At 56.3% G+C, this 20,706-nt stretch overlaps 8 protein-coding genes across 8 annotated transcripts; 2 read left to right on the top strand and 6 right to left on the bottom strand.

Moving 5' to 3' along the window:
* Positions 1-126: 126 nt before the first annotated feature.
* INS49_007349 (uncharacterized protein) lies at positions 127-1,743 on the bottom strand (the record flags this gene model as incomplete). The annotated part of the gene is made up of 2 exons (XM_043168114.1): positions 127-1,140; positions 1,231-1,743. The coding sequence occupies 2 exons, from the start codon at positions 1,741-1,743 to the stop codon at positions 127-129; spliced, it is 1,527 nt and encodes a 508-aa protein (XP_043029258.1).
* A 1,212-nt stretch (positions 1,744-2,955) lies between these two features.
* On the bottom strand, positions 2,956-6,116 carry INS49_007348 (uncharacterized protein; the record flags this gene model as incomplete). Its single annotated transcript, XM_043168113.1, has 7 exons — positions 2,956-3,130; positions 3,671-3,729; positions 3,783-3,832; positions 4,020-4,210; positions 5,092-5,409; positions 5,496-5,603; positions 5,689-6,116. The coding sequence occupies 7 exons, from the start codon at positions 6,114-6,116 to the stop codon at positions 2,956-2,958; spliced, it is 1,329 nt and encodes a 442-aa protein (XP_043029257.1).
* A 475-nt stretch (positions 6,117-6,591) lies between these two features.
* INS49_007347 (uncharacterized protein) lies at positions 6,592-7,923 on the bottom strand (the record flags this gene model as incomplete). The annotated part of the gene is made up of 2 exons (XM_043168112.1): positions 6,592-7,708; positions 7,775-7,923. The coding sequence occupies 2 exons, from the start codon at positions 7,921-7,923 to the stop codon at positions 6,592-6,594; spliced, it is 1,266 nt and encodes a 421-aa protein (XP_043029256.1).
* A 1,124-nt stretch (positions 7,924-9,047) lies between these two features.
* On the top strand, positions 9,048-10,625 carry INS49_007346 (uncharacterized protein; the record flags this gene model as incomplete). The annotated part of the gene is made up of 1 exon (XM_043168111.1): positions 9,048-10,625. One exon carries the CDS (start codon positions 9,048-9,050, stop codon positions 10,623-10,625), a length of 1,578 nt encoding a protein of 525 aa, XP_043029255.1.
* Positions 10,626-11,533: 908 nt separating this feature from the next.
* INS49_007345 (uncharacterized protein) lies at positions 11,534-13,357 on the top strand (the record flags this gene model as incomplete). The annotated part of the gene is made up of 5 exons (XM_043168110.1): positions 11,534-11,654; positions 11,723-11,870; positions 11,978-12,511; positions 12,584-12,666; positions 12,801-13,357. The coding sequence occupies 5 exons, from the start codon at positions 11,534-11,536 to the stop codon at positions 13,355-13,357; spliced, it is 1,443 nt and encodes a 480-aa protein (XP_043029254.1).
* A 611-nt stretch (positions 13,358-13,968) lies between these two features.
* INS49_007344 (uncharacterized protein) lies at positions 13,969-17,293 on the bottom strand (the record flags this gene model as incomplete). Its single annotated transcript, XM_043168109.1, has 6 exons — positions 13,969-15,198; positions 15,281-16,496; positions 16,564-16,694; positions 16,802-16,832; positions 16,915-16,930; positions 17,191-17,293. The coding sequence occupies 6 exons, from the start codon at positions 17,291-17,293 to the stop codon at positions 13,969-13,971; spliced, it is 2,727 nt and encodes a 908-aa protein (XP_043029253.1).
* Positions 17,294-18,415: 1,122 nt separating this feature from the next.
* Positions 18,416-19,471, bottom strand: INS49_007343 (uncharacterized protein; the record flags this gene model as incomplete). Its single annotated transcript, XM_043168108.1, has 4 exons — positions 18,416-18,666; positions 18,791-18,872; positions 18,939-19,235; positions 19,295-19,471. The coding sequence occupies 4 exons, from the start codon at positions 19,469-19,471 to the stop codon at positions 18,416-18,418; spliced, it is 807 nt and encodes a 268-aa protein (XP_043029252.1).
* A 142-nt stretch (positions 19,472-19,613) lies between these two features.
* On the bottom strand, positions 19,614-19,997 carry INS49_007342 (uncharacterized protein; the record flags this gene model as incomplete). Its single annotated transcript, XM_043168107.1, has 1 exon — positions 19,614-19,997. One exon carries the CDS (start codon positions 19,995-19,997, stop codon positions 19,614-19,616), a length of 384 nt encoding a protein of 127 aa, XP_043029251.1.
* Positions 19,998-20,706: the final 709 nt, after the last annotated feature.

Below are 20,706 nucleotides of genomic sequence, written 5' to 3'. Positions count from 1 at the left end.
GTGACACTTGCAGTGTAGAGTGTTTTGGGATAGGCAAATTTATGTCCACCTGCTACATATGATGTGGCATCCAGCACAGAACACAATCATTGAAAAGTCATGTCTCGAATCCGACATCTCTAAGCATCAGAAGTTGTACTTCTGCCCAGGAGCAGCCAAGCTGATGATCTTCCGCTCAGTGAACTCCTCCACGCCAGCGATACCACCAAACCGCCCATAGCCACTGCTCCCACCAACGCCCCCGTTGGGCAGCGTCGCCTCGATGTAGACCGTCGGCCCATTGACGTGGCAGCTACCAGCCCGCACGCGCCTGGCGACGTCCAGCGCGCGCATGATGTCCCTGCTGAAGACGCTGGCACAGAGCGAGAAGTCGCTGTTGTTCGCCGACGCGATGGCCTCTTCATCCGTGTCGAACTCAAAGAGGCACAGGATGGGCCCGAAAGACTCCTTGTGGAACACGTCCATCTCCGGCGTGACGCCCTCGAGCACATGCGGGCACATGATGGTCTTGTTCGGCCCGGAGATGGCCATGTCCCCCGCGACGACCCTCGCCCCCTTCCCCACAGCCGACTCCAGCAGCCTCAGCACCCCCGCCGCCGACGCCGGGGTGAACAGCCCGGAGATGGAGACATCCGGGTCCTCGAGGTGGTTCCCCGTCCTCAGCCCCGCGACCCTCGCCAGCAGCTTCTCCCTGAACTCGGCCATGATGGACCGGTGCACGATCACGCGCTCCGTGGACATGCACACCTGGCCCGAGTTGCTCAGCGCCCCGAAGACGACCGCCTCGACGGCGTCGGCGACGTCCGCGTCCCCGAGCACGACCACGGGCGCCTTGCCGCCCAGCTCCAGCACGCACCGCTTCAGCACCTGCGACGCCCAGCCCGCGATGACGCGGCCCACGCGGTCGGACCCCGTGAAGTTGACGCGCTGCACCAGCGGGTGCTTCACCGCATGCTCAGTCACGGCGGGCGTCTGGGACGGGCTGCTCGGCAGGAAGTTGAGGCACCCGGGCGGCAGGCCGGCCTCGGTCAGGGCGCGAACGACGAGATGTTGTGATTTTGGGCTGTGCTCTGAGGGCTTGAGGACGATGGTGTTGCCGCAGATCAGGGGGCAGGCTATCGCTCTGGCCGTCAGGTTGATCTTGAGACGTCGTCAGTATAAGCTACCAGGTCCGAAAAGCATATCACAAGGCTTCCATGCTTCCTGTCGTATCAAGAACTGAGATCTTACCGGTGCATTCCACGGCGCAATGGCAAAGTTGACCCCGACAGCCACCCTCTCGACCAGTATCGTCGTCCCAGGCCGGTCAGCAGGCACGATCTCGCCCTTGATGTGCGTCGCGAGGCCGGCGACCTCCCTCAGCACATTCACCGTCGACAGCACGTTGAGCCTGACCCAGCCCCTGGTCGCCGAGACCTCGCTGGACAGCAGCTCCGGCGCGTCCTTTTCCAGGTACGCCTCGAGGATTTCGGCGGCCTTGAGGAGGACCAGCCGCCGCGCCGACGGCCCCGTCCTGGACCACGGCTGGAACGCGGCCTGGGCGGCCTCGATGGCCCGCGTGTAGTCGTCCGTGGTCGCCGAGGCGCAGTCGTAGATCTTGTCGCCTGTCATGGGGTTCGTGACGGGGAACGTGCCCCCGTCTGAGCTCCTTACGTACTTGCCGCCGATGAAGAGGAGCTGGTCGTCCCCGAGGGCCGTGTAGCCGCTCTGGCTGTCACCGCCCGTCCTGTCGTCGGCTGACATGGCGTGGCTGTCCCGTCCGTACTTCTTTTCTCTTCTTTCTGCTGGAGTAGGCTTGTGACTTGTCATTGCGTGAATCGGCACTCCTGTTCGAAGATTACAATACTTTTAACATCATTTGAGTGGATGATGCGGATGTTGAGGAGCCTCGGCACATGTCGTCGTTCCTGGAAAAGAGATTCCCCGCTGGATCAGCGGCTCCAGGGGCCTGCGTAGACGTCATCAGTGGGCAGAAGGCTCCTGTACTACGTTACGTAGGCATCATCGCAGGCACTCCTGAACATCCTCCCCGTGAAAAATGACCTCTGATGTGATAGTTTACTCGTTCCTGTCTCTTTCTCGTCTTATTGTAAATTGGAGTGGGTTATTTTGGCCGGAGCTGCCCCTAATGAAAGCCAGAGGGACTGCTCCGGATTGCGGGGCCGAAGTCTCGGCGCCGGATCGCAACCTCTTCGGCGAAGTGGAGTCATCTCTGCGACTTCAACCGGTGGGAACCAAAAGCTGGGGCAACGGTCCGGGATGTGCCAACGACACAACACGCCCACAATTTGACTAGCATTGTGCACCGGCCGCCTTCGGCGATTTGATGGTTCGATATCGTGGCCATTTCAGTGTCCTACTTGTGCCGTTGCGCATTAAGCATAATACCGTCTTTATCATGGCAGCAGTCTGGCCATTACATTCTCATTTGTTGTATGTCTTTCTGCTAGAAGTTGCGCTCAAACTCAGACTCCAGCAATAGTAGCTATTGTGGACCTGAGCTTTATCGTCACTGACAACAATGCTCCATTCCTAGAGATCTTGCCGTCCTTGCCTGTCCAGAGGCGAAAGAGTGATAATTGTACAGAGGAAGTAAGACGTGCAATAGAGACTTCTACTAGCTGACTGAGCAGAGAACTTTCCAGATACTTTCAATATGCCAAGAAAATGTTGTTGTTCAGTGATACAGGGTGGTATAGCAATAGCGACCAGTGTTCTCTGTAGTTTCTGGCTGTCAGTAGTTGTCAGATGTGATACAGGCCTCACAACCCACACACCAATTCAGAAGCTGAGCTGCTTCTGGCGTCTTCTCCATGCAGAATTCGCCACCGGTACCGGCATGAAACGCGGGTGAAGACTTTGCCTAGATTATCGGCGAGGACGACGATTGGAGCCCCCATCCCTGAGAGTTTGTGATAAAGCTCCTCAACCAGCGTCTTCCTCTAGTTTCCGTTTCTAATGCAAGATGCTCCTCCATATAACCTGGTCCTCGGTGGGCTTTCCAGCCATCGACATCAGTGACTGAATCTGCCTCCATCTCGGTAAGGCGTCGGCCGAGGGCACGTCCAGGTCCGCTGCCTCATCATCACCCTTTTTCAAGACTACTGCATAGAGCGCCTTGTACTGGGAACTGTCTGTGCCATAGAAGGTCGCCGCGCGGTGGAGAAGCATTCTTCGCCATGTGATGCGGTACCAGTCGTTCGGCGAATCCCAGTTAAATGTATGCTCAGCCGGCTCCCTCACATCTCTCAGGAGAGCGTAGCCGAATCCCGCTACCCATGCTGGGTGTGAAGTGTTGAAGGAGTATGCAGTGTCGAGATTTCCGTCCATACATCGCATCCCTTGTTGATCCTTCACTCCAGGCAATTCAATCGCAGCTCCGACGCTCCACCAGGAGTATCCGTCCTGAAGCTTGTTGTTTTTGGCTCCGATATGGATCCCGGATCGAGCGTATCCCTTGAACCAGCTAAATTCACTGGCGATACCAACGGTTATGGTTGGTACCATGGCCGTAAGATAAGACCGAGATACGTGCCACCGTCCGCTATCCCGAAAGTCCGTGTCAGTTGGAAATTCTATCTTTTAACCAGGACTGATCGGTTTCAACGACCTCAAAAACAAACAGCGCAAGTACATGTAATGACAGTAGCGGGAGATGCACTTTACATACGTGACCATCACTACGCCGATCGGTCTCATATCAATGTCGGGGCTCCTATGGGTTTTCGACTGTAGGAACTCTGTCAGCTCAGGTCGACGGGTCAGCGTGACGAGAATTCTACCTTGTTCCCTCTATTGAAATCTGTTACGAAACCGCGTATCAGGTCGATCTCTGTTCGCCATGTCAGTGATTCTCTATGTGGTCTGGTGATGTCGATATGTGGCGTAATCGTCCTCGGCGGCTTCGCAGGTCATGCCACTTCTAAGCACTTGATCACTCCTCAAGGTGAATAAGAGTCGGTGTAGTGCGAATCTAGGTAGGTGCAGGATTGAGAGAAAGCGGCAGGAGGAAGACATACCGTATGGCATCCAACCATCGAAATGACCGCTGCTGTTGAAGACAATGAGAAAACGTCTCCCGTCATGGTCCGTAGTTGGGTAGTGACCCTGGAAGGGGGAAAGAGGAGGAAGGCGCCAGTTGTAGGAATCGAAGCCTTCTTCCATACGTATTGATGTTGCGCCTTCAAGCTTCACGGTCGCATCAAATCTGCTAAGCCACACTGTCAAAATCAGTATCGTGGAAGCCACGTCTAGATCGACATTGTGGACAATTGGACCAGAAAGATAGGTTTTCTTACGTCTTGCCAGAGGCGGCGCATCTTGGGTTTGGGACCGATTTAGACGAACAAAGTTTTGATTGGGCAGCCTGTGGGCGAACTTTCTCCTCACATAGACCACCGCGTCATGGAACTCCTGGGAGTTGTCCATTCGTCGATTGAATTCGCGTGTTTCCTTTGTTGGCTTCCCAAATTTCCAAGGGTTGTCTTTGAAGACAAAGGGACAGGACACGAGGGCGTGCCGCATCTCACAGGCGGGGCAGAGCGTCAAGACCTTGGTCCCAAAACCGCCGCTCTCGAGTCTTTCGAATCGGGCTTCTTGTTCCGGAACAGACATTAAAGGGGCTTTCCACAAGCTCCAGTCAACCTCATGATCGGACGAGTGTCTTGCTCGATTTGCTCGTTCTTCAACGTCCCGCTGCTTCGGGCGCTGCCTGCGGGGGCGCTGCCCTGTGGCGGATGTGGGCGTCGTCGAAATTGTGCAGCGTTGCGCAGAGGCATCACACCACGTTGCGCGGCCACGGGGTGGTACGCATCGCCGCGCCCAGGTTCGCATCATTTGATGAGCACACAAGAGCCCCTGGCGACATGAACCATGAATAAAGAAGGTCCACGTTGAAAATGAAAGTGTTATCAAGAAAGATACGATGACTGAGAACGACTCCAGGGCTTGTGGTCTGGAAGTCTTGACAGTTGGCTGCCGTCCTTTGAAAATTTGATGCCAGGGTTAGGGTGACATTGAACCCAACCTAACCCTTACCCAGCCCCAACCCTGCACCCTGCACCCTGCACCTTCATCCCAGGGCACCCTCACCTTCCCCTGTCCTGAATCCCGCCCGCCCACACCAGGCCGTACGCCTCACAACCCGGTCCCAAATCGCCACTCCGGCTCGAGATATAGAACCCCACCATGGCCGTCAGCCCGCCGCCCCGGACCGTGGGTGCGTCCCAAGCGGGGAGGTCGGCCGCCGCGTAGCGCGACATGACCTGGGCCCGGGTGTCGCTCTGGTTGGCCGCCACGCAGAACTGGTACGCGAAAAGCGATGCGTACAACGGGTACGCGGCGGCGTCGCCGGCCAGGCCGCAGGCGTCTGAGGCGAGCGTTTCTACAGCGCCGGGCGGTGCCTTGTTTCTGTTGCGTGGATGTGGTCCGGTGAGTCAGTCGGTGCTCGGTCTACTGTTCGGTGTTTTTCTTTTCCAAGGGTGACGGGGGCTCACGAAGTCATGTGGGCGTTCACGAAGTACACCTCGGAACTCCCATCCGCGTTACCCAGGGTAAAAGCCCACGTGAAATGCCTGGCGGCGCCGTCCACCACCAAAGCCTCACTGCTAGTATTAGCCAGCCAGCCAGCCATGCCATGCGCCGCAACGCAAGACATGTCCGCGAAGAAAGAAAGGAGTTCCAGCTCACCCCGTCCCGTTCCCCGGATCAAGCCTCCTGGAAACCTCGGAGCTCAGGAAGGAGCAGTACCCCGGCAAATCGCCCACCTGCGTCTTGAACGCCGCGAAGGCCTCCTCGCTCTCGGCGCCCCCGGGGCAGTGGCTCGTGATCTGGCACGCGTGGCCCGGGCCCTCATCCTCGTCCCTTGCGGCGAAGATGTGCCCCTGTGGTGGAGGGTGCGGCGCAACATGGGGGATGGGAACCGTCACGGGCTCGACGACAAGAGCTGTCTGCGAGGTGGCGGGTGAGGCCGGGGCCCGATCCGAGGTCAGCGCCTGGCTCGAGAAGGGGGAGGAGGCGTTGCTCGTCATTGTGTCCGGGGTGGTGATGACGACTCCCACCAGCTGGGTTGCTCCCAAGGCTGCCGCCAGGAGGAAGAGGGTTGTAGACAGCTTCATCATGGGGCTTGGCAGGATTCTGCTTTACCATGATCCTTGGGAGAACGATTTTATTGAGCCAGCCTGTTTTCCTGAGTAGGCTGCCCCTTGGAGACCGACCTCTATATGAATACGCCTGATGCCTGGTCACGTCTGCTCTCGGTCAGATTCAATGTATGGAGTAGTAGACAAGGGGGAGTTGTAAGTCGAGAGAAGAGGCACGGCCAGTGTGCAGAAACGGTTCCGGAGACGGAGCTGTCTGACCAAACAGTGGCATTGACTGTGAAAAAGCCAATGTTTGAAGCTCCAGGGTCACGCCGCGAACCAGAATGACATAGTTGGACTGCTTTTGACTCATTTTTCGTCATTTCTGGGTTGATTGCTGGATGTTTGACCATAAAATATGGAATCTGTATCAGGAGTGCAGTTTCAAGGAGAGCGTGCCCATGTGCTCGCTTCATCCCACGTTGTCAACACCGGCAGCATAACCTCAGCTTCACTGGACCTTCAGGATCCAACCATCGGCCTCCTTCTCACCCTTCGCATTGACACCTCCCCAAAACACGACGCCTTTCCCATCCAGACAGGGCCCCGCACCGAAGAAGCCCCGAGGTCCCGGGTGGACCTTGCCCTCGTGCTCGACCTGCTCCGTCGGGACGATGTCTACCTCGGACCAGCTGAAGGCGCCCGAGTCCACATGGCCGGGGAGGTGATCGCGAATGGCGTCCTTGACGGTGGTCAAGCTGAAGCCCTGAGAAGGGAGCTGCAGGGACCAAATGTCAGAATAATACGGGTGGGCTTCGTCCTCCTTGCTCTTGGTGTCGCTTCTGCCAAGTAGATAGGCCAAGAAGTGGCGTCCGTAGCCCGTCGACAGGGGAATGAGGGCACCACCGACCCTTGGACTCGGTCCTGGAATGAGAGGATTAACCGGAAAGTCGATCTTTTCCCACTTGAGCGCGTCTGGCTTCGCCCTCTCTGTTGCGTTGGGCCCCAGGTTGAGGAAGTGTACGGAACCGCTCACGGCCGAGTCGCTGGTGAGGCTGTACAGAGTAGTGTTCACGAATGCTGAGCTCGAGGGCGGCACGGGAGACGATGGCAGCTGGGTCCAGGCGACGGCATCGAAATCGTATAGCCAAGTCTCCCCAACCTGAACGGAGGATGACGGTGTCCTGCCACCGTGAAGGATGAGGAAGTCCTGCTTGTCATCGACAAATACGCTATGTCCCTCTCTTGGCGCCAGTGCCTTGCCAATCTGTGTGGTCGCGTGTACCTTGGCCCACCTCAACGTCTCCGAGTCCCACAGCCACAGGCAGGCATCTTCGTCGATGGGGTTGCCGGCTTCGTCACTTCCTCCGTGGATGAGGACGTATTTGCCCCGAGCACAAGCCGCATGACCCTTGCGAGGTGACGGGACTAGCAGTTCGCCGGTTGTTGCCTCCTTGAGAGGGAAGGCCGGGTAGCAGGCGTATTCGGAGTCGGGTTTTGCGTCGGACGGGAGAGAAATGGCGTGGACGTCGGTGTTGCAGAGCTTCCCACCAGACTTCTCACCACCGAAGATGTAGGCCTTGTCACCAATGACCGTGACAGTGTGATGAGATCTTGCTAGTGCTAGTCTAGGTAAGAATCAATGTCAGCATTTCCTAGAGCAGCTTGAGTCAAAGAGCGCGGGAATAGCATACGACGTGTCCTCTGCTGGGGATGTAGCGATTCGGTTGAGGGAGGCCTTGAAGGGCTGGGCAGGTTTGGCCACGGCGACGGCTGCCCCAGCCTGGATACCTGTAGAGACGACTTGCTCCACAGCAAGGGCTCCCGCTGCGATCTCAGCCATGGTTTTGCAGACTGATGAGTATCTGGGCCTTGATTGCTTCGGGCGTGGTGCTGGTTGCCCAGGTGAGTGGTAGTTGGTTGGTGTGAGTTTATGGTCAGTAGGGGCTGGTTAGAAGTTCAGCTTGTTGCTCGCGTGATGTATTACCTGTCCGGTCCGTTTTCATGTGAGAGCAACAGAGTTGGATAAATTAATTCAATTGAGAAGAGGAGGACCCTGCATATCCATTTCCATTGCCGTGTGTTTCTGGGATGACGTAGTCTGCTTGGCCCACCAGACGCAGGAACGAAAGGGAAGGTGCTGATCTCATGTGTAACGACGACGTCACTGGGGTCCGGAATGCAGTTACGGTGTAAAGACAACAAACACCACGCAACATCAACAAGGAGAAAACGGCACGCGACCTGCCTTTGTCTTTGAGAAACAACCTTTGAGACACACTGTTAATCGGCTTGCATTTCAGACAGCGTACTTCGAATATGCGCAGTCTATGCACGACAATGGCAAATATTTCAAGGTACCCTGGTGGCACCCTATGAGCTTCCAAGGTTGTGTCTGGCCTTAACAAGTGTAGAATGTTTGAGGCTGTCTTCTACTTCAGCTGCCCAACTCAATTATTTACGTGATATCCCGCATGGCAGAAAGCTTAACATTTCTCTCCTTACCCACAAGACATGGAAGTCGCAAGGAAGCGGACCCAGCTCCGTGACTGCCGGTCAGCTCCGGTCGGGTTCGGATGACGCCTTGCGGGGAACACTCCCCCAACTTGGCCGACACCGGCGCCGACGACAAGGAAAGGGCGAATCAGGCAGAGGATGATCCTTGAGGAATTCTGCCACAGGCCTGCCAGCCCAGGTCGTTGGTTTTGCCGCGAGTGCCAGGAGCGAGTGGGAGAGTGAGTGCAAGGTCATGACCGACCATGGATCGGCCTCCTTCCGACTCGAAGTCCGTCCTCTCCTTCGTTAACCAGCAGCCTTCACCTGTCAGACGAGGACGGTGCCGTCTTTTTATTGACCCACATTCTCCTCCTCCTCCTTCTTCCTCCTCCCTACATTATCATATATCAGTTCCCATCTCACAGCAAGGGCCTCGCTTCCCATGCCGTCTCGGCGGGATTAAACAAGACGATGGTCTCTGTATCAGCATTCCTCAACAAATATGCCTACCACGAGTCCGGCCTCGCCTCGCTGTGGATCACCGGCCGTGACGCCTGGCTCGTCATCTTCGCTCGTTGCTGCCGCATGTTTGCCTACGGCGCCAGCTCGCTGATCCTCGCTCTCTTCTTCAACGAGCTGCACGTTTCCGACTCGCGCATCGGCTTGTTCTTGACCCTCACCCTCGTTGGCGATGTCGTCCTCTCCTTGGCCATCGCCCTCGTCGCTGACCGCATCGGCCGCCGTCGCACTCTGCAGTTCGGCGCCCTGCTCATGATCCTGTCCGGCGTCACCTTCTCCCTCAGCAACAACTACTGGGTCCTCCTGCCAGCTGCTGTCGTTGGCGTTCTCAGCGCCACTGGTGGCGACACGGGGCCCTTCCGGGCCATCGAGGAGTCAACCCTGTCCGAGCTGACCACCCCCGCCACCCGCTCCGATGTCCTGTCGTGGTACATCACCACCGCCGCCGTCGGGTCCGCGTGTGGGGTTGCCGCTGCGGGGAGAATGATCGAGTCGCTCAAGGACAGGGACGGCTGGACTCTGTTGGAAGCCTATCACGCTTGTTTCGGTCTGTACGCGCTAATGGGCGCCATTGCATCCCTCGCCGCCTTTTCGCTCTCCAAAAAGTGCGAGTTGAAGCCTACTGCCATCACCAAGGAGCACGAGACCGGTGAGGCCGCCGAGGGGCTACTGAATAATAACCAAGAGCTCAGCCCTGTCGACGATACTCACCAGGCCCTGGACGGTGTGGGGGAGGAGCCCAAGCCTCCGCCCAGCACCAGCAAGATCGCCCGGATATCCAAGGACACGCGATCAATCATGTACGCCCTGTGGTTTCTGCTCATGGTCGACTCGTTGGCAGATGGCATGGTCAGCATGTCCCTGACCACATACTACGTGGACGAAAAGTTTCACCCGCCAAAGTCCACCCTTGGCGACGTCATCTCAGCCAGCTACTTCTTCGCCGCGCTATCAACCGTCTTCGCAGGGCCGCTGGCACGCCACATTGGCCTGGTCAACACCATGGTCTTCACGCACATCCCCTCCTCGATGGCCGTGCTGCTCTTCCCCGCCGCCCAGAGCCGCTGGCTAACTTTTGTGCTGCTGATCCTGCGCGTCGGGCTCAACAACATGGACCAAGCGCCGCGCGCCGCTTTGATCGCCGCCGTCGTCAGGCCCGAGGAGCGCACTGCTGTTATGGGCATCACCAGCACCCTAAGGACCCTCGCCAACGTCACCGGTCCTAGCTTTACCGGCCTGCTCGCCGACAGCGGCCGCTTCTGGATCGCTTTCGTCGTCGGCGGGGCCCTGCGCCTCTTCTACGATGTCGGCCTTTTCGTGGCCTTCATCAATATCCAGCTGTACAAGCACGAGCCCGGCCAGCAGGCGTCACCCGGGGACTCGATCGGCAGGCTATCAGAGGATGCTTTTGAGGTTAGATTGGATGCCGATGATGACGGCGTCGAGGCGAGGTTGTCTTTCTCGAGCGACGAGGGGGCCGATGCACATCGGACGAGTGGGGAGAGAGAACGGGATCGGGAGACGGTCTAGGTGCCCGTGTCTTACACCGATGCTCATCTCATGGTTTGAATAGACGATTAATGAACACTTTGTATACCTCCGACCTCCTATTCCGAGCTTTTCAATGTGGCTATCACAGCTGACATGGATTTGAGCGCATCTCCGGGTGCATTACAAGTGACAAGTAGCCAGCATTGTCCTGAAGCTTCATGTTCAAGAGCAAGCCGAAGCACGTTTTACGGAATCACTAATGATCATCAAGTTGAAAATTCATTGGTCGGTCGCATCAGTCGCGATACACCTGATTTCAACAGTCCTGACGGCCCCGCTGCAATGGGGTTGGCATAACAGAAGAACACAATACAAGATATACATTGACAGTCATCCTTGAAGAGCCAATACACTTGCCGAAATTTGCCAGAAATCTTTGAATGGCAATTCGAGTACACCATGTTTTCCGAGAGAATGTCCTGTATGTCATTACACTTGGCATACCCCTTATAACCAAGTCCAGCATTGTAAGTGTAAGCTTTGCCGTTACATCGTTCTACATGACTATTCGGTGTACACGCTGATCCTTCTAGGTTTATTGGAGCTCGGGAGTATCGCTGGCTATCTTTACATTGGCCGGCAATCGCCTGGTGCGACACTGATAATGCACAACAACGCCCATTATCGTCCGGAGCTATACTGGGTTGTCCCGCGGCTGCAACCATGTCTTAAAAGTCCCCCCCCCCCATGCAAGGGGTGTCTCTAATATACGCAAGCGTTGTACCGTTGTCAGCATTGTCTCAGCCCCGAGGCCACACAATAGAGGGGGCTTTGATAGACCACGGAGGATTTCGCGCATGATTCATCACCTGCTGTTCTGTCAATGAAGACTGCATCAACTTTACCATTGTACGCGCACGAATCCCTGACACGCAGCGAGAAGAATCATGGATGACAAGAAGCTGGAGGCTCAGGTGAAGTCGTCTGCCGATGGGGACGTGTCGGCCGGGGAGACAAGGGTGCTCTCCAAAGACGAGCAGCACCTCGCGAAGCTGGGGTATAAGCAAGGTTTGTCGACCAGAGACTCCAGACATATGATTAATAGAGGCGCGGTCCCGCTGATGACGCACCGCCAGAATTCTTCCGCCACCTCGGGCTCTTCGAGAGCTGGGCCGCGACGTACATCACGATGAACTTTGTCTCGGGCCTGCCGGTGCTCTTTGGCTTCGCCATGTACACGGGCGGGCCCAAGGCCGCGTTCGCAAATTGGACTATGGTCGGGGGGTACGTACGCGCTATTGAGGCCCCGACTACAGATACCATAATTGAAGCATCACAGGCTCCTCGGTTTTGGATGAAGGGAGCTGTGCTGGGGCTGACCTGTGTCTCAGGCTGTCCTTCTTCGTCTCCCTGGCCATGGCCGAGATCGCGGCAGCCTTTCCGACGGCAGGCGGCATTTATTTCTGGAGTTACCGCCTCGGGGGCAGGAGGTACGGCCGCCTGCTGAGCTGGATGACGGCGTGGTGGAACTGGGTGGGCTGGATCTGCGTCGTCCCCGGCGTGCAGCAGGGGGCGACCAACTTCCTGCTCAGCGCCCTCGAGGTCAAGTACCCGGGCTCCTCCGTCATCAGGCAGGGCTGGTTCTCGTGGCTGGTCACGGCCCTGGGCCTGGTGCTCGCGATGCTGCCCAACATCGTCTCGCCGAGGGTGCTGCAGCTCTACTTCCGCTTCGCCTTGTTCATCTTCTGCGGCCTGTTTGCGTTCTACTGGATCTGGTTCCCGATCAAGGCTGCTGGGAGGTTCCAGTCGGGCAGTGAGGTCTTCAACAAGTTCTATAACGGGATAAATCTTGGCCCGGAGAAGCATGCTTCTGATGCGTATGCTTGGACGGTTGGGATCCTGTTCGGGGCGTGGGATTTCTCCGGGTGAGTTGCAAGCTTTTATAACTGATTCAACCACTCACGGCTCAGCTTACCTAGGTGCTGACCACACGATAGGTACGATGCCTCAGCTCATCTGGCCGAGGAGACGAACCAAGCGACTGATAACGTTGCCACTGGCATGTGGGCAGGGACCCTCTGTACGTGGGTTCTCTCCGTCCCGGTGAGTTACCAGACAAACTTGCACCGCTCCGACAAACTCACTCGCTAAAACCCCCCATCACGGAGACTTTGATCATGATCCTCTTCTGCATGCAAGACTTCGACGGCATAGTCTCGGCAAGCTACCCCAACAACTGGGCCGAGTACCTAGTGCAGCTGATCGGCGCGGACGGCGCCGCGGCCTTCCTGGTCCTCCTGTGGCTCGACTCGACCTGCGCCACGGCCAGCTGCTTCATGTCGGCGCAGCGCGTGACCTTTGCCATCTCGCGCGACGGCGTGCTGCCCTTCTCGCGGTACTTCCGCCGGCTCAGCAGCAGCCGGGTCCCCGTGCACGCCGCGCTGCTCGTCTTCGTCCTCGGCGTCGCCATCACGTGCGCCGTCATCGGGTCCACCGTCGCCTTCAGTGCGATTACTGCTACCGCGACCATCGTGACCAACGTCTCGTACCTGATCCCTATCGCCGCGCGCCACACGATTGGGAGGCGTGACTTCCAGCCCGCCCGGTTCAACCTCGGGAGGTACAGTCCTTTTGTAGGGGCCATCTCGGCGTTCTACATTGTGCTTATTTTCGTGGTGCTTACCCTTCCTCAGCTATATCCAGTCACGGCGGTAAGAACCATCTTGAGAGGATTATATGGCCCAGTAAAGACCATGGCAACGGAAGGCTGACCTGCTGTTGCGTATGTAGCAAACACTCAATTATGCCCCTATCTGCATTGCAATCGTCACCATTATCAGCCTGGCTGGCTGGATACTCCCGTTCGGTCTCGGCGGCAGGCATTGGTTCGAAGGTCCCAGGAGGACGATCGACGACGATTCTTCGGGCGGTGGTGAGCCATTGAGAGAAAGGTGATTGACATGCCATGTCAACTGGGCTGAAGGTGCAAAGTGCCCTGCTGACAGCAAGCAGGGGCATACTCCGTCCTGAGAAGGAACCTCTTCATTGAAAAGAGTTCTAAGAACACAAGTGGCTGGCATGGAGCACGGCACGCTTGAGAAGACTCATCAGACTTGGGACTTGTTCTCATTGTTGAAGTGAGAAAGTTATAAAACTTGAAGCCACTCGAGGGCGTATTACACAAAAGAGCAAGAAGACCAGCCTCCCACAAAATGGTGACCTGGTGGCCTAGAGTCAATCTATGGCAAGGAAGTCCCGTTGGCAAAAGGATATGAACATGCCCATGTTGAAAAGATCGTTAGAAGCCAACGCGGTTAACCATTTCGCACATGTCATTACAGTCTGGCCACTCACCGTTGCATTGGTAGCTTGTCCTGACCGCTCAGAACTTCCTGGGCTGACTCCTTCCATTCCCAAGCATAGACTCCAGGTCCTCCCACCCGTATATTGGCATGTCCGTCCCGTGCTGCGCAGTCTGGTTGCCGCCTATCGCCCACGGGTTCAATCCCGGAAGACAGTCGAACGACGTGAGCCCGTTGACCTGGCCACCGAACGTACTCATGGCCGGCGTCGGCAGCACCCATCCGTGTTCAAGGAACTGCTGTTGTTGGTCCTGGACCATCCCCGCCGGGCCACCACCGTGCACCTGCTGGTCCATACCAACCACGCTCCCGGGAGGCTTCGGGCCATAGCTCGCGTCCATGAGCCCGCGGAACAGCAGGTTGGGGCCGGAGAAGTGGGCGCCAAAATGCTGCTGGGCTGTGAAGGACCGCGGGTCCCTCTCGTTGTCCCCTGGGTCGGCCCTGACCTTGACGTGGTAGGCACTCTCCTCGAAAGTCACCATCGCGCGGGCGAAGCGCTCCATGGTGCTCGACTTGGGCACCCTCAACACCAGCTCCCTCAGCCGTACTACCAGGTTACGGAGGGCCACGAGCAAAGACCTTTCGTCGAGCTCCCATGACCCTGTGTGGTCTGGATTCTGGCCCGTGCTTTCGCTCCTGGCCATGTGCTCTGTTTTCACACCGGAGCCTTGTTGGTATGCATCCAGCCTGAGCGATCGGAGAACTAGAACCATTGCCGCCGAGTAGGCGAAGAACACGTCGAGCCCTGATGCCCCGTGGATGAGGCCGAATGAGTCCAGGAGCAGAAGCAGGCGGGCCATCTGGCAGGCGTGGCGAAAGCATATGTCTGAGAAGTGGCCTACCTTGCTCGGGGTCGTCGTGCTCGAGCCTGGTCCATACTCTGGCGACTTCCCGGCTTTTCCACTCGCCGTGATGCTCCTGAGAAGGAAGGGCCTCGTGACAAGAATATAGATGTAGTGGTGTTGGATGTAGAGCAGGAGTATTGCCCGGATACTGGATAAGTCGCGCCAGCCAAGCAGCGTCTTCAGCTCGCCAAACTCCATCCGTGCGCCGTTGGGCACCGGTAGCTTGTTGTCCTTCTCCGTGATGACGGGCACGTCCAGTCCGTGTTGGGAGGACAGTTCTGTTTTCCAGGCCTTCAGGGACAGGAGGACCTCTTCAACAGACAGCTGGTGCGCTTCGTGTGGGGCCTGCGCAGTCGACGCGGATGCGTAGCGGGGATTCCGGGACGTGGAGAGGATCCTGTTCAGCTTCAAGGACATTATGTTAAGGGGCTTCGTCATTGTCCTGGCGGCCGCTGAGCACTCCCCCATGGGGGTGGACAACTTGCACGTCTATGTCATTGACACCACTTGGTCTGCCGAGACTAGAGGCAAGGAACTGTTCAAAGCCGTAGAGGGTGCAAAACACCCGTCTCCTTATTTCCCTCTCGACCGGGGAGAACAACTCTGACGTATCATTCCTGTGGAGGCCGAGCGCGAAGCAGATCCGGGTGGCCGTGCCGACAAGATTCCAGGCAGCGTTCCGTTCGTTGTCGTTGTGGAGGAACAAGCTGAGGAGCAACAGCGCCCGGACCCCCGACAGCGAGCATTTCGTGACGATGCGCGGGAGAAGCTTCCGCGTGGCATCGACGCAGTGCTTTTGCAGGGCTTTGGATTCCATGTCCTTGTGGTGGGATGCACTCGACAGAGACCCGAAGACGACCATCATGTGTAGACACCCGATCCAGCCGTGGTCCGGCCTAGAGATTCCCGAGGTGAAGGAGTAATTAACAGACTGGCAATGGTCCCCGAAGAAAGACCGGTACTCGTTTTCGAAACTCTCTCTGTGGAAAAGAGGGAAGTCTTCATGGGCATTGGTCCAATAGAGAGGCAGAAGGCTTTCGACAATCTCCCGCTTTGGGATCTGGTCCGTGAGCTCCTGGATCTCATCAGTGGGTGTTAGTCCAGAAGTCGACGAGTGGATAGCCTGAGGCGATAGCGAGTCCTCCACCTGAGAGACTTCTTGACGTTCCACAATGCCGCCCTTCGGTACTTGGGGGCCCTCGTTGAAATGTACTTCGACATCGAGGGCCTGGGGTGCGTTGTCCTGTGTGCCATCAGACGTGAGCTGGCCTGTACTGCCCGCCGATGTCCCTGTTTCTCGGGAGATCAGTAGCCGGCGTAGCTGATCTAGAAACTGCAGACTGCCTGATGGCCCGATATAGTGCTCATGTCCTGAAGTGTCCCGAAGCAGTCCGACCTTCTGATCTTGGAAGGCCGGGTCTTCCTTCTTGCCTGAGGTATCATCATGGTGGCCATCCGTCCCTCCCACCGAGTCGAACCCGGAGTCCACACCTTTGTGATCACCTTGTTGCGTCCCAGAGAATGACAAGTCATCATTGATCTTGGGCTTCTCCCTCAACAGTGTGTCAAACCCGTCGGGGTCGTCCAACGCCAGGTCTGGTATGTCAATCTGCAGGCGCTGGCCAAGCTTGATGAGGTCCGAGGCAGTGGCCACAGGTTGGTTTGGGAATGCTCCGCGGACGATTGCGTCGAGGCACTTGTACCTAACGGACCCAGGAGCTTTGTTAGGCTTCTGTCAAGATGGATTTGAATGAATCAGATGGGGCTCACCTGTCACTCAGATCCTCCAAGGATCCGTAGAAACGCGTCTTCCGTGGAAGGGAGTACGTGCACGAGAGACCCTGCCCCTTGCAAGCGACGCAGTCGACGCCGTTGGGCTCGGTCACACACTTGCAACGGCGCTTCGAGCGAGATGACACTCAGCAAGGTGCACGAATCGGTCGGCGGGCCATCATCATGATTCATCCCCCGGCAAAACAAAGCTTGAAAGTGGCCTGACTCTTCTTACCTTCCTGCAGAGGTCGCAACTCTGGGCGGACCTGGGATCTGGAATCAGCAGATTTTCTGGGCCCGGGAGAATGGCACCGAGGGACTGGGAACTACGGGGCCACACCACCGTACCTTTTCCGAAGCTCGTCTGGTATGCGTCTCGTACGACGTTTTGCTGCAGCTGCTGATTCACCCATGCTCACTACCGATCGCACTCATTCCTACCCATCTATATTCACGGCATGAGGCGTACAAACCCAGGTCGATCGACTTTTGTGCCGAACTGCTGCAGGATCTGGGGGCTGCAATTGGATAGTCACACGAAATATTAGGGTCCGCAGGCTTCAGGATGCAGTGAACCGATAAGACTGCCGGCAGTCGACGCTGAGGTGCGGAGCACCAACATACTTGTTTTAACCGCTGCGTCTCTCCGCCCGCTCAGCCAGTTCCTGGCGCCCGATCCACGCCTCCGGCCACCTCCACTGGGCATCGGAGGCACAGTCGCCTTCATTGGCGAGTGGCAACTTTGGCCCGTCTTCTCTTGCGTGCTGCTGAACTCAAATCGCCTGGGGTACGTACACCCCGGCCACTCACCGGCCGCGCAACCGAGAAATAAACTTTCGCGGTCAAGGCCGCACCTGCGGGGTTGTGTTCGCGGACAGAACTGCACAGGCTGTCTAAACGTGGATCCTTCAAAGTTAACCTGCTTACGAAACAATTCAACCGAGTTTCCACCTCCTGCTGTCCGAGAGCACTACAATGGCCATATATATCCGTGGGCTCCTCGATAATATCAGTCCATTGACATTCACTCTTTGAAAAGTCCCCTCAGCACCATCTTATATGCTCCGCGCCTGTGGAATTAAGGACGGTTGGAACTGGAGTTTGCAGAGACATCTAACTATGGAGTTGTCGTTATTCGTGGAAAGCATTGTACCGAGGTTGAAGATCGATGCTAGATCAATCCACCAAGCACAGCGTATGGCCTTCTCCCAGATACATTCTGGCACGTGACAGCGACGAGTATTTATACTGAACAAATTGGTATGCTCGAGACTCTACATCGATCAAGGGTTCATATTGGCCACAAAACGTAAATTCTCCTCCTGCCTTGAATTGAAAATAATAATAATAATAATAATATAAACCACCTAGGTAGACAGCATTCCTAAATCGCTCTTAATTAGATCACTGCACTTCTCTGCCACAGCATACACCGTGCTTGACGTGTCTCCATTTGTCTGGAATGGGATAATGCTGGCATCCAACACCCTCAAGTTGCTCGTCCCGTATACTTTGCAGTGTGTGTCCGCCACCCCGGCCCTTCTCCCGAGGCAGCATGATTGCCGTGCCTATCCCGTGGTACGCGCTCCGCATATGTTGCTCAGACCAGCGGGCCCACTCGTCACTCGCGTCCTCCGCGACGGCGTCGAACCCCGGGTATCCCTCGAAAGCCACGAGGTCCCTCAGCGGTGCGGTGTGCAGGTACAGCTCGCGCACGTATCGCGATGCGGCGACCTGGAGCGAGGTGTCATGGTCGAACATCCAGTACGCCGAGTCCGCGAGGGGCAAGGGGGCGGCGGCGGTGGCGGTGGCGCGACCGGTGAGAGAGGCTGAAGAGTTAATGTGGACGCTACCCCTCGCAAAGGGCATAGTGCCCCAGAACTCGCAGCTGAGGTTGCCCCCCGCCGCTCAGGTGGCGCAGCTCCATGGCCGGGGTGCCGGCGCTAAAGAGCATGCGCGCCTGGACGCGGAGGAACTCGAGGACGTCGGGCTCGCTGGTTGCGTTGCTATTGCGGGCGGCTATGGCGGCGGCGTAGGATGGGAGTGCGGCCTGGATACTGGCGGTGAAGTCCGAGGCGTTGGAGCCGTAGAGTTCGTCGACTGTGACATAGGCGACAGCGGAGGTGGTGCCGTTATTTGTGTTAATTATTGCCGGAGACGTTGAAGTTCAAGATATTACGGATTTGATCATTTCTGGGTGTGCTGTTAGCGTCGAAACATGTACGATGGGTTGGGGACTTCCTCACAGGTTCTCTCCAACGCCGGGAAGGTCTATCGTCGTGTTGATCCCGAATTTTGATAGTATCCTAATCGCTTGTTAGTATAACCGACCAATCTCCATCATATCAAAGTGAAGGGAGCGTGGCGCTGACCTCGGGTTGCCGACCCCAGTGTTCTAGTAAAGCCGGCGTCCTGTATCTTCCAGCGGCCAAGATAATCTCCTGAGTCGCATTAATTACCAGAGTCTCCCCAGAGTCTATCACGACCTGCACAGCACTAGCCACCACACCGTCGTCTTCTCCGGCCGCCCATAATAGATTCAATGCAGTAGTCCCAGATATCATATGGAGATTCGCCCGGTCCTGATAAGGGTAGTAGTATGATCTGCCAGCATCTGCCCTTACATCTGGATATGTGTCATTGCCTGGTGTTTTCTCCCACGGGTATGTCTGTAATATAGTAGCCACCGTCAGCTTTATCTTGGACACCAGGGAGAACTCAAACTCACACCGAAGCCACCTGTAGCTCCTCCGGCCGGGTCCGCATTCCAAGGAACTCCCAGCTTCGCATAGCTCTCATTGAGTGCCGGAAGATATCTGCTAGCCAGCTCAAATCTCGGCCAGCCTGTGTTTACAGGGCCTTGGAACCCATGGAAAGTAGGTTCGTACGGAACGCCGGCTTCCATGGCTCTCGGTCCTGGTGGAATGACTTCAGGAGGTGCTGATTTTTCTTGTGGTAAGGAAACAGGGTGTGCCAGCGCCATCCTTGGTTCCCACTTTCATCTCAGGCATCTATCTGAGTTCTCTCAGCCCGTGTGTATACCATGCCTAAGCGTCAATCGTCAGCTTCAAAGGCGTTAAGATAATTCCATGAGACAGACCGTTCATGAGGCTAGACCCGCCTATTCCTCTGCCACCAGGTAGTGACTCAATCCTATCATAAGCGTATTTTTGCGGCGCACTTTTATATTGCCAGTCGATCGTCTTCGTCGAGCCGGAGAGCTCCGGGAACGTGGAGTTCTCATTGTCCAGCGCCGAGTAACCTGCTTCAATGACCAGAACCTGCACGTCAGGAGACTCAGACAGTCGATTTGCCACAACAAGCCCAGAGGTGCCGCCGCCGACGACAATGAAGTCGAAGGAGCTGTCTGCCAGAGGACTGCTGGCCGTCACGGCGTTGAAAGCAATGGCAGCTAGTAGGTTTGCGAGCATTTTCATAGAACCGCTCCCGGACAAAATATTTGGTAGATTGATCTTGGGAGCGGACCATCAATCCCTTAAAGATATTGGAGATCTCCTGAAGCATACTTGGCACCTAGACCGCGATTGATGTTAATGGATACATAGAATACGAGCCTTGTTTAAAGTTTTACGGATTTCAAATTCCCTTTCAGGGACACTCGATACGCCAGTGCACAATCTTTAATCTCCGTTCGAACATAAGCGTCTGCAGTAAGGCGAAAGCATCACCGGTATCTAACTTGCTTAAATGCCGATTTTAAAATGAGGTGTGAGGGGTATTTTTATTCCAATGCGACACAGTTAACCGTGTTAGGTTTCTTCGACGCAGCGAGGAAAGGACGGTGACCGGTCAACAACCGGCTGACTACATCCCTCCGCATGCATTACGTTCTATACGGAATACACTATAATAAATAAGCTGAAATAATTATTATGATGCCGCTGTGTCTTCCCCATTGGCTTCTAAGGCTCGGGTGCCGAAACATTGTCTTTTCAGTGGTCCAGGTTGACTGTAATTGTGCTCTATGTTAGCTATTAACCACCAGCCCACGCCCACTAGCTTTAACTTCCAGGATACACAAACTCTTGCTATCTGATTTCCTCTAGCCTGGTTACTGCCAACACCACCAGCAATTTCATCACCGCGTAACCGCAGTCACGGTCTGGCTAGATCTCCTTT

This window comes from Diaporthe citri (assembly GCF_014595645.1).
Source record: "Diaporthe citri strain NFHF-8-4 chromosome Unknown scaffold_2, whole genome shotgun sequence".
Classification (NCBI taxonomy): Eukaryota; Fungi; Ascomycota; class Sordariomycetes; order Diaporthales; family Diaporthaceae; genus Diaporthe; species Diaporthe citri.
This window is presented reverse-complemented; position numbering and strand designations above follow the sequence as displayed.